The sequence below is a fragment of the Cyprinodon variegatus genome, unplaced genomic scaffold (genome assembly GCF_000732505.1).
Source record: "Cyprinodon variegatus isolate N-32 unplaced genomic scaffold, C_variegatus-1.0 Scaffold134, whole genome shotgun sequence".
Taxonomy (NCBI): domain Eukaryota; kingdom Metazoa; phylum Chordata; class Actinopteri; order Cyprinodontiformes; family Cyprinodontidae; genus Cyprinodon; species Cyprinodon variegatus.
This window is the reverse complement of record NW_015150587.1, coordinates 691,677-703,535: the sequence shown is the minus strand read 5'-3', so window position 1 is coordinate 703,535 and position 11,859 is coordinate 691,677. Positions and strand designations below refer to the sequence as shown.

The window sequence follows — 11,859 nt, the reverse complement described above, 5'->3', positions numbered from 1 at the left end:
TAGATTATAGAATTATAACAACTAAATGTCAATGTCAATTAATTTTTTTAAAAGCTTTATTCAGCATTATTTAACTTTAGAAAGTTATACGGTTGAAACAGATGATGAAGCCAGAAAATGGGAATGGGAAGTTCTCAAATGTTTATTCTGAAAAATGTAATTTGTGGATGAATTAATGGGTATATGGATGGGAATGAGTGTGAGGGGGTGAGGGCAGGGAGGGTTTTGTGTTGGTAAATTACCTCTGTAAATGTATCCTGTGTTGTCATTTATGTTGATTTAATAAAAAATAAAATAAAATAAAAATAAAAAGTTGATGGAGGTCATCTGAACAAAGTAGTTCAAGAACTGAAAGATTCGGCTCTTTTTTTACTTCACTGAGCCAAATGATTCGAATCTCAGAAAAGACTCATAAACCGTTGTTCGTAGCAAGAATAGAAGAAGAAGAAAGAAGCAGAAAACCGACCAATGAGAAAACGCCCTGTTGGCCCAGCTCGCATCCCGTCATGCTGTCGGTTTGAGCGCTACGTCAGCAGTGAGGCAGCAACATGGCGGTGTGCATTGCTCGACTGTTAACAGTAAGTTTTCTTACAGCTGTTATATTTCACCGCAGCCTCGCCGACGTCTCCACAGGAGGCTCGGCTTCGGAGGAGCCTCCTCACCGCCGCTTCGAGTACAAATACAGCTTCAAAGGACCGCACTTGTCTCAGTCCGACGGCAGTATTCCGTTCTGGATCCACAGTGGAAGTAAGTTTGTATCCAGATGTCAACATCATAAAACAAGCCGGTTAGAAGCAGCCTTTTTAGGTCGTAACCTGACATTGAGACGATGAGCACCGTGGAGTGTATGGTGAGCAGTCGGTTCTGCCCGTTTAGTTCAAACGCGTTTCTCTTTTCTGTCCAAACCTGCTTAAATCTCAGCTCACACTCTTCACCTGAGGATGTCCAGTTCAAAAATGAACTGCTTTATCATTATTCCAATTAAAATTAGCTAAAGTCAACTATTCTATTTTGCATAAATCTATAACAGTGTTAATATTTAACGCTTCTTGCTGTTAAACAATTTATTATTGGTTGCTAATCTTGCATTTATCTTCTCAGTTGTAAAAACTGGCCCTAAGGTTTGTAAAGCAAAGACTCCATGTGTCTAAATTCCTAACTCCAAGGGTCACAGTGACAAATGATGCAAGCAAGTTTGTAAACAAATCTGCACAAGATAATCTCTCCAATATCAGATACGATTAGAGGATGATTTAGATTTAAAATTTAGATGGCACTCTGATGAGTTTTGTCAAATTTGAGGTGATTGATACATTGATCAGTGTCCAAATAAGTTGTGTTCAGTGTTTTTTTTTATCTAGTAGGCTTAGTGTGACTATAAACAGATGGGATTAAGAAGTAATGAAAAGAGACAAAAGGGACCTGGGTCTATTGGAAAGTGGGTATTTTTGTAAGATGTTAAGGAGAGAAGTCATCAAGGTGTTTCATTTGAAAATCAAGCTCCAAACATTCAAAATAAAGCCCCTGTCACACCTTTACGATTTAGACCTGACGTACGAAAAATCTGTCAAAAATGCGGGCATATGTCGGATTGGTTATGTGTACGTTTTGTAAAAGTTATGAGCACTCTGAAGTACTCTGAAACAAGCTTGACACGTTGACATACGATGAGTATGCTCACACGTGGGCCATAAGTTACAGGTAAGTTATTTGATCGTTGAGGTACGCTGAGTGTGAGTTACTCATAAGTCGTGGTGTCCAGCTTATCCAAAACCTCTGAGTAACCTGTGCATAACTTATCAAGAACTTATCTCCAACGCATATCAATGTATTTGACGTGTTCCAGATAAACACTGACCGTGTTTCTAAGTTAGCACTACTGTATAATAGCGTATTGGCAGCGTTTTGGTATAAAACGAGGTTCACAGGGGGAAACTGTCAGTTCTCCTCCAGACTTCATCCCCATCATAAGGTGAGCGAGAAGGTGAGTGTGAAGGATCTTTCCTGTGTTCATGACCACGACCAACAAACTTCCTAGCAGACATGATGCTGAATCTGCTGCGACTGCAAACCTTCAGTCTTTCTTTTTTCTTTTAGTTCTTTTTTTTTGGCAGGCGCTCAACAGCAGCTGGGTTAATACCGCAATCAAATAAATCATTTTCTGCAGGCCAGGGACCGCTGGGAGCATTGCTGCCCCCCTCAGGACACTGGCTTGTGACATTTCATGGGCATTACGCTGACGTGCTTTATGCATAAGTTAGGCTGTTGTTGGACATACGCTCTGGACTTGTAATGAATACTCTATGTATAAGCCGAAAATTGAAAAAAATACATAGAATGTTCAACATATATCAGCGTTTTAGAAGATTCAGGGATGTCAGGCATATGCTGGCTAAATCGGCAAGGTGTGACAGGGCCCTAAGGGAGTGAGGGGAGGGATTTAAGGTCAGCGGTGATAGACGATGACAGACTCTTAACCTGGAGGGGAACAATGGAAAATTGAGTCATTAGTATTGTGGAATTTGTGAGAGTAAAGCACAAGAGGTAAATTTGGATGGTGCAATTGAAATGATTACCATATTTTCTTAAAATATTCCCTCTTCGATATAGATTAAGAATAGCAGGACCCCATTTCTGTGGCTTGTAGCCCACTAAAAAAGCTACATAAAAATCACATTATCTTCTATCCAGAACTCATTCTTTTCCATCTTGGTTCCAGATGCTATTCCAAGTGCAGACCAGGTCCGCATTACCCCATCGCTCAGGAGTCAGAGGGGGTCTGTGTGGACGAAAAACAAAGTTAACTTTGAGAACTGGGAGGCTGAGGTGACCTTCAGGGTGTCTGGAAGAGGCAGGATGGGAGCAGACGGTTTGGTAAGCAGGTTTAATTTCTTGTTGAGCCATGATGATGCAGCCAAGTCCACTCCCTGGGCAAAATGTGTAGAAATGTTTTTCCAGGTTGGTGAAGTGGAACACATGAGAGGTGTTACTTAACAATCTGCTAGCTAAAGCAATTGTATGTGGAACTCCACCCGCTAATGATTATTTGAATTTTTGTGTAAAGATTAGAATTGGACTAAAATCCAAAAGCGTAGTTTGATTTAACAGATAGATGAGTTATTTAAAGTGTTAAAAAAAGTGCAATTATCTAAAACTAGGGCACAATACATCCATAGGAATTGCATTATGTGATTTAGGTTACACCCTAAATGCTCAGTGGACGTCCTACTAACAACACATGCCACTGCAGGTTCCTAGACTGGTTCACTTGTGCAGGTTGTATCTAAGTTTTATTCATTTTATTCACCCAGTCTGAATGGTCCCTTAGTTCTTAATTACCCCTTTAAACATGTGTTAAAAAATAAAAATAAATAAACAACAACAAAAAAAATTAAAACCATTACTGTAATGCCACATTTCATAGTTTAGAGAAATTCCCCTTTGACCATATTAGGTCCTACAGTAAGAAATAAGTGTTGAAATTTTAGTTTTTTTCTCTTGGACAGTGAAATAGGAATAACAGTTGGACATTTTTAGAAATGGTTCATGCCCACCTTTCGACTCGGTCAGTGGAAAAGTTGAGCTTAAATAAGAATGGGCTCTTCCATTAAACTTTGAAATTGATTATCGTTGAATCTTTTGGTAGAAAAATAATCTCAAAAACATTTTGCCACATCATTACAGCGATGTTCAGCTAGACGCAAAGTTAACCTTCTTCCATGGAAAGCTCAGTCTTCAGAGCTTTCTGGCCCTAAAGGACCAAGTAAAGCCCACATGAGTCTGATCTGAAATTAGCACCACCCATTCGTTAACTGCATCTTAAATTTAGTCTTATTTTATTGCTCTTCATTTCATTATTAAGAATTTTATCATCTCTGAAGTTTTTAGTGACACCTGACTTCAAGGGTAAAAAAAGGTAACCCTTTTTCTTTTTTTTCTTTTTTTTTTTTTACCCTTAAAGTAATTTTAGAAATGTTGACCCCTTAAAAAGAGGAACTTCTCCAAGACAAAAATTTTTGGTGATGAATTTATCTGTGCTGCAGTGTAGTTTAGGGAAGTGCTGATGTATCTATTCATAAATACCAAATGCCATCTTATTACTTTTGAGCTTAATTTGTTTCTAGAAAAATACATAAATAAAAGCATCTGAATCATTAAGCCACCCGAGGTATTTTCCAGATAAGGCCAATTCAAATATTCACATACATCTTCCCAAGCATGTTAGTGTCATTTGGTTCACTTCTGATCCTATTTGTTTACTCGTCTCTCAGACCCCTCAGGGTGTTTATGACTCTGCCCAGAAGTAGTGTGTGTTCAACTTGTGATGCTGGTTTTCAAAGGTGTGTCTCCTCTTTGAGAAACTGAAGCATTATGTTATATTATCACGCTCAAGATGGAGCACAGGTGCATCCTGTTTGCACTGACCTGCTTTTACCCCAAAACACACTGCTAGCATGCAACTCTATATACTTTCATTTCTCATTAAACGTAGCCTCAGAATAGCGGGCCTTCCAATAGACCACTAATCTTGCAAGATCAAGTATTAAAGCAAGAGTATGCACCTGTACCCCAGGCAAAACGGCTATATTTGAACACAAAATGGCACCTGATTGTCATGTTGCTGTTTCCGTTTAGCAAAGGAAATGGTGTATGTTTACTTTGCAATTTGACCATTCATTTATTTTTCTTCTATTTTTTTTTTTCCAAAAGCAGATGTTTTATTTAGCTAGCATGCCTCACTCCCTGTTTGATTCATGACATTCCTTTCAGGACCCGCTTGTATGGGCTGTCAGGGATGCAGTTGTAAAGCAGCCCAAGCAGTCTGCACTGCACAGGTTACCTTAATGTATTCTAACTGCTGCAGATATCATTTGACCAGATATATATTTTTAATGTTTTGACTTTTTGAATCCCAAGCAATAAATTGTCAGGACTGCAATAAAATGCTTAGTTATTATTTAAGTACCACTTTTTGAGGATAGCTGTGCCTGAAGGTGGTCAAGCGATTTAAGAAAATAAAACCAAGTTGTTTTGTTCACAGAAACAAAATGCACATTTTTGGTCAATTACAAATCTGGTTAAGGTTTTTACCAGTATTTTGCAGCCCTAAAAAAACTTAGTTAAAATTAGTTCAAGGGAATTGTCTACAAAGGGTCGTCTTAAGGCACAAATCTAGAAAACCGTACAGAAAACACTCTCCTGTGTTGAGGTTCCCAATGAGCAAATTGGCCTCCGTCAGCAGTTTGGCACAAACATAACACCTTCTAGAACTATCCAACCGTCTAAACTGTGCAATCAGAGGAGAAGGGCCTTAGTCAGGGAGGTGGACAAGAACACAATGGTCTCTCTGTAAGTGTTGATCTGTTGAGTGAGGAGAACCTTCCGGAAGGACGACCATTTCTGCAAATGGTCTCTAAAATTCTCTGGTAAGATGAGACAAAGGTTGATCATTTTGGCTTGAATGCTAAGCATTATATTTAGAGAAAGCTAGGCAAAAATAGTGGTGGCTCTATCTGGCTGTGGGGGCTTCTTACCTCATATGACAAGTAAGAATAATACATTTTGAAATGGAGCTGCTGGAAAATAAAGCAGTAAAATGAGGATTCTACTCTAATCTAGACATCTTGCTTCATTGTTTAATTAAAAAACTGCTTCTCATCAGCTAAATCAGGTCCAAGGTTAATATTCTGTCACCCTAAATAACTAGAATATCTTTAAAAAACTGCCAAACTTGAAGTCTTCAAATGTTTAGGTTTGTGTGATTAGATCATCTCTAGGAACCCTCGATTAAAACAATTAGTAGAAGCGATCCACAAAAGCTTCAAACAAACCACCATATTTTACAAAATTAATTTATTGCAAATGTTGATTTCTGATTAGAAATATCGAAATACATTGAAGATACCATGGATTTGGGATTATGAAGAAATATTACTTTTAATATCAAGCCTTTTTTGTTGTTGTTGTAAAAATGTATTATTTGCAATACTATAATGTTTACTTGCACTGCTCACTGTTACTATAGTAACAGTTGTTTAGATTAATCTCTCCCACTACTTACCTGTTTACATGTACTTTTGCAATATCATACTTTAACTGCAATATGCAATTAGCTTTCACTGCACTTTAAATCAGAAAGCTTCTGTCCAAGTTTTAGTTTTAGTTTTTTTTTTTTTATATAGTAATAGCTTTATATATCCTGCACTTGCTGTTATTGCACTTCTGGTTAGACATAAACTGCATTTAATTGCCTTGTGCAATGATAATAAAGTTGAATGTACGGTAATCTAAAAGCTTTGTTCAATGTTTAATGTGACCATTAAAGAAAACGTGAAGCAGCTCAGATCAGTCTAAACATAGATCTGCAACTTTATTTCCCAAAACAGCCAAATTTGCCCTCATTCTTTAAAACAAGCAGGATTATCTACTGAAAGAAAAATAAATGTATGTTTAAATTTAGGTTTCAGAACAAAGACAAATTTTATCAGCGGTCAATAATGTCATTGTTTTGGATTACCTCGTTTCAAGTGCCTGTAAAATGAAGAAGAAACCTGGGAAAAAACAGATAAAAGAAAAGTAGTTAGTAAAAAAACATGCCTTTAAAAAAAAGAGCTTTATATATTTAGAAATATGTTTCATTTTTGGCCAAAGTTATAAGGAGCCAATGTGGAGGACTTTGAGGGCCACATGTGGCTCCAGAAACAGATTCAAGTGTTTGCTGCTATAATATAATGCTATAATTGTTATGGTGATTCTTAAAAATCTGTATCTACAATTATCCTTCTTTGTTAATATCTAGAATGTATTGTTAAGTTTTTCTTCAGGTTGAACAATATTAAATAAATAAATAAATGTTAACATCTTCAATGTTTTTCTTCCAACAGGCAGTGTGGTTTACCACCGAGCAAGGCCTTGACGGCCCCGTCTACGGTGCTGCTGACAGGTGGAACGGAGTCGGCATCTTCTTTGACTCCTTTGACAACGATGGAAAGGTTTGTGTCATCTTCAGTTTTTAATAATAAATCATTGGAATTCTAAACAATCCAGGCAAATAACCTGAGGGAAGAGTTGTTTTTTTAGGTGGCATCAGCTTAAGGAAACCTTTATCCTGTTAAAAATGTAATCCTTACATTTGTGCTTTTGTCTTAAGAGAAGCTCAAACTGGTTCAAAAAAAGTTGTTTATTTTAGTATTTTAAATAATTACTGTTCTTCAGGTATAGGATTTGTGATTTAAATAAGATTACCTACAAGCAAAGCCACTTCTGCTCCTCAGAAAACAAAAAGATTAACCTGTTTTCTCTTTTTGTGCTTCACTCTCCCAGAAAAATAACCCGGCCATACTGGTCGTCGGGAACAATGGCAACCTTGTTTATGACCATCAAAAGTAAGTAAACATTTCTGGTTTTCCTCTGGTGACCTCACTAACTCCCATTCCAGCAACTTAAAGGAGATTAGAAAATATGATTACATTTGCTTGGAAAGTAAATTATCCTCTATCTTTTCTAATCTCCCATGGGCAAGTGAAAGCTTTAAATCACTTTTTCTGTGCCGTTCCAGTTTATCTTAGAGACCGCAGTGTTTACAAAAATATTAATGTTAGTCAATTATCTCGTGAACTTTGTATTGGACTTTCTTTTTGTCATCACAGAATGTCTAGTGTTGTTTTTTATGACTTTAAATGATTTATCTGAATTTTGTTTTCGTTCAGCGATGGTACAACGCAGGCCCTTGGAACGTGTTTAAGAGATTTCCGCAACAAACCGTATCCAATCAGAGCCAAATTAACATACTACAGAAAGACACTGACGGTAGGAGAAAGCTCCGAATCACACATGCAAAGCAACACTGGTCCTTTAAAGCAAACCGCTTCATACATGTTTTAATATTCCTCCTTAGGTTCTGATCAACAATGGATTCACTCCAGACAAAGAGGACTATGAATTCTGCACGAAAGTGGAAAACATGATCATTCCGACAGAAGGCTTCTTTGGCATCTCAGCTGCCACTGGAGGTTTAGCAGGTACTGCTCAATGAATGAATGAACGGCTTTTTTGTCATTTATATCAAACTACCAAGAAAAAGTTAAATCAGGAATCCTTTTATTCAGTTAAGAATGAATAAAAACACAACTAAAATTAAGACAATAATTTTACTGCCAGATTGGCTCTAGGAAAAAATAACATCAGCAACCAATCTGTTTGGTTTGTGTCCATTTCTGACCAATTCTTATCTATTTAAACACTACAGCATAAAGACGCCTCACCATTTTATAGTCAATGTTTAGTCAAATGCCTGTGTTGGGTCTAAAGACTCCATGTTTGCTGATCAATTATCACAACTTAGGTATAACTGGTTTAGATTGTTTCTATCTCTGCAAGCTATTGCAATAAAGCTATGACTGAGTAACGGCCGACTTCTGATGTTTTTTAGAGATGAAATCAAATGGTGCAGAGATTTTTTTTAATCCACTACTGCGTTACTCTCATACAACTTGATGCTCTCTACTTCAGAGCAATAGGACAACAGCAGCGACATCATACTCTCTCCTCACCTTTCAGTCGACTGTCTTCTTGCTTTTTGATGCCTTTTTAAGTTTAAGAAGTAAAAATGTGCAATCACTTAAATTACCAGATGGTTCTGTAGGGGGAAAAAAATAAAAAAATCCCCCAAATTTCAGTTATATTTTGATATTTTTTCTTCTAAAATGCTCAAAAATATTATGGATATATTGTTTTTTCTTTCATTGATTTTTATTCTAATAAAATTTTAAAGAATGGCATGATGGTGACCAAGATGTTCAATAACCTTTTCAACAAACCTTGCAAAATACTTTTCTATTCTGTCTGTATCTACCTTGACTGTTCCCATTAAATATATTCTTGGGTATTTTTAATTAATAAATTTTTCTTGCTCCATCAGATGACCATGATGTTTTGTCGTTCTTGTTGTTCAGACTCACAGAGCCAGGCCAAGAACCGGTAATCCTACTTTTTTATTGGTCCTCAGTTGTCATCTGCACCATTATTGATGTACAGCTCAGTCACCTCCACTGTTTTTTGTTGTTTTTTTTGTATTCATTAAAGCCCTCGGTTGATTCTGAGATTCCCAAAGAAGAAAAAGACAAATACCAGGAGGAATTTCAGAATTTCCAGCAAGAGCTCGATAAAAAGAAAGAGGAGTTTCAAAAGGAGCACCCAAATGTCCAAGGAGAACCAGGTAGCTTTTATACTGTTTATTATCTTAAATATCAAATATATTGATATAAATACAAAGATTGGAACATTGAGTCCTAAATCCTTTTACAAAACGTTGTTGTGTTTAATTGTTTGGGGTTACAGTTGACGATTTTTATGAAAGCGTGAATGACCGCGAGATCCGCCAGGTGTTTGAGGGCCAGAACCGGATCCATCTGGAAATCAAGCAGATCAACCGACAGCTGGCTATGATTCTGGATGAGCAGCGACGCTACCTTTCAGTTGTTACAGAGGAGATTTCCAAAAAGGGGACAAGTACCGGGTCAGGACTGGTAAGCAAAGAAGCACTATAATATATAAATATATATATATATATATATATATAATATATATATATCTATAATTGCATAAAATGCAAACCAAACTGACATTAACTTATCTGGAGAGGTTTTCCACATTATTACTTATATGCTTGACTTATTATATGACGTTCTTTGTGAAGAAATTAAGCTAACACAAACTGCTACTGTGTACCACCAAAGTTGGTTATTACAGAGTGATTCTGACAGATCTAGGTTTAAAATGATTTTAATTTAATAAGAGGTATATTAATATTTTGGAGCGCCTTTACCGCTGACTTGGATCTGCTAGAGACTAGGACTTTCAACCTTGCTGATTTGGACCTTATAATAAAATCATCAAATATCAGTGGAAACATGCTGGAAGCTGATTTAAAAAAGGGTTTGATTGCCTGTAATGGCTTTAAAGATTGCTCCTCATATTAATCAGGAGGTTGTCAATAATTTTTAATCTGTCATTTTTCTTTATACATTAATAAAAACAGAAAAGGGATTTATAGCTTTTAAACACTTATTTTCTGTCAGAATCACACTACTTTGCTGTATGAAAATAATTTTAAAAGCTTAATCTGCCAGGGTAGAAGAAGAAGGTAAACACTATAAAGATTGTTTGTTTTGTTAAACATCAACCTAGGGTTATTATTGCGTCAGGAAAATAATCTGTGTTTCCCTCTCAGCCCGATTCTGCGAGTCAGCAGCTGACTTCAGTCATATCTACGCAGCAGGAGCTTCTTAGAAACCTCAATGAACTGAAGTGAGTACCAGAACTGCATGACGTGTTCTTACAAACTAGTTGTTTTTGCAACAAACATAAAGAAATACCCATGATACCAGAGAAAAACATTGAAAATCCTGCTGGACAAATCTCCTAAATCATATTTAATCTCAGGATGGTTGTAAAATCTCAGGTACTGGCCGGCCTGATAATCCAGCTGCTGTAATGCTTCCTTCTCAGAAAGCTTTGCTCCTAATGAAACTGCTTTTCTCTTAGCACATGCCTGCCACTCGCAGATTTAGGATAAACATCACACTGTCTTCCAGTTAAGCTTATTTCTTTTTTGTACCTTTCTGACACAAACAGCAGGCGTGCTACAAACAAGTGACGTTACTTCGATGCATACGTATGTGTGTGGGGGGTATGATTTGCATTTTATAATGTTGACAGATTAAACTAAAGGAAAGATGCGGTCATATTCAGAATTCAAACTTCTCAAAGTACTTTAAATATGAAATTATTCCATACTGTTCAATAATTGATAAGTGATTTTAGGTATAAGTAACGCTCCATTGATCATTCCTCGCTGACCAGACTTTTCCCTAAAGCTCCATGTATATTTTATGTAGTGAGCGGGCTAGTAGTCCACATATAAAGGCACTATTGTTGTTAGAACCAATAAGACATGGGTCTAACCAAATTAGGTTAGGTAGTGTTCTCTGCATTAACATGCTAATATTTTCCATTATTCTATTGCAATGCTTCTTAATAAACCTCCTTAAAGAGACATGTTAGTTTTTCCTGATAAATATCTTTAAAAAAGCATTTTTATTTGACCGTTTATAACTAAAACAGACGGACACCTCAGTAGTTCAGCGCTGATGCATCAATAAGACTGTAGCCTATTTTCCTGAATTTACTTCAGGTCAGAAGTTCACTCAGTGTTTTGCAGTATGTCCATGTTAAATGGGTCCTAATTAACAAACAGTTGAAGCGCTATATTCAAGATTGATTTTGTAGATATTAAGAAGCAACCGTTATCCAGTTCAACTCAGACAATAATGGTAACTCTATGTAAGACGATAAAAGTAAAAATAGGTGCGAACTACGAGAATGAGTGGCTGCAGTTCTGTGTTTTGGTCACAGGTGGCAGTATCGTTAGAAAACTGTACCCATGGAGCAAAGTTTGGTTGAAAAGACATGATTTCAACATGATCCAAACAACGTCTACATTTGGTTGAAAAGTGAAAGGTGAAAAGCCGCAATTTTAAGATCGGTGAAAAGATGTTGAAAACTGGCTTTGCAACATCTTTTTGACGTCTATTGTTGGACGAAATTGGGGCAAAATCAGACCGACCAAACTAAGCGTACCAGACTTCCGGATCACAGTAGTTTAATTTTCCCACTTTTATTATTTTAGTCATTCTTTATTAGGGATGGGGATCGAAACCCGGTTCTATCAAGGACCCGGTTCCACTTTTTTCAAAACCCGAAAATCAATAACGTTTGGGCTTATCGATACCACTATCGAGTCTGGTCGTTTTTGTTTTTTTTCTCCCGGAGGTCCTGTAACATAATTGTGTGTCCCTC

General features: G+C 36.8%; 1 protein-coding gene across 1 annotated transcript in view; it reads left to right on the top strand.

The window, feature by feature from the left end:
- Positions 1 to 513: 513 nt before the first annotated feature.
- The window catches only part of lman1 (lectin, mannose-binding, 1), a 17,940-nt gene continuing 6,594 nt past the window's right edge, over positions 514 to 11,859 (top strand). Inside the window, exons 1-10 of the mRNA XM_015376338.1 lie at positions 514 to 747; positions 2,720 to 2,874; positions 6,885 to 6,992; positions 7,324 to 7,385; positions 7,710 to 7,809; positions 7,898 to 8,021; positions 8,921 to 8,979; positions 9,085 to 9,217; positions 9,340 to 9,527; positions 10,232 to 10,308. Coding sequence (XP_015231824.1) covers positions 549 to 747; positions 2,720 to 2,874; positions 6,885 to 6,992; positions 7,324 to 7,385; positions 7,710 to 7,809; positions 7,898 to 8,021; positions 8,921 to 8,979; positions 9,085 to 9,217; positions 9,340 to 9,527; positions 10,232 to 10,308 — 1,205 coding nt within the window. The 5' untranslated portion in view covers positions 514 to 548. The remainder of the gene's footprint in view (positions 748 to 2,719; positions 2,875 to 6,884; positions 6,993 to 7,323; positions 7,386 to 7,709; positions 7,810 to 7,897; positions 8,022 to 8,920; positions 8,980 to 9,084; positions 9,218 to 9,339; positions 9,528 to 10,231; positions 10,309 to 11,859) is intronic.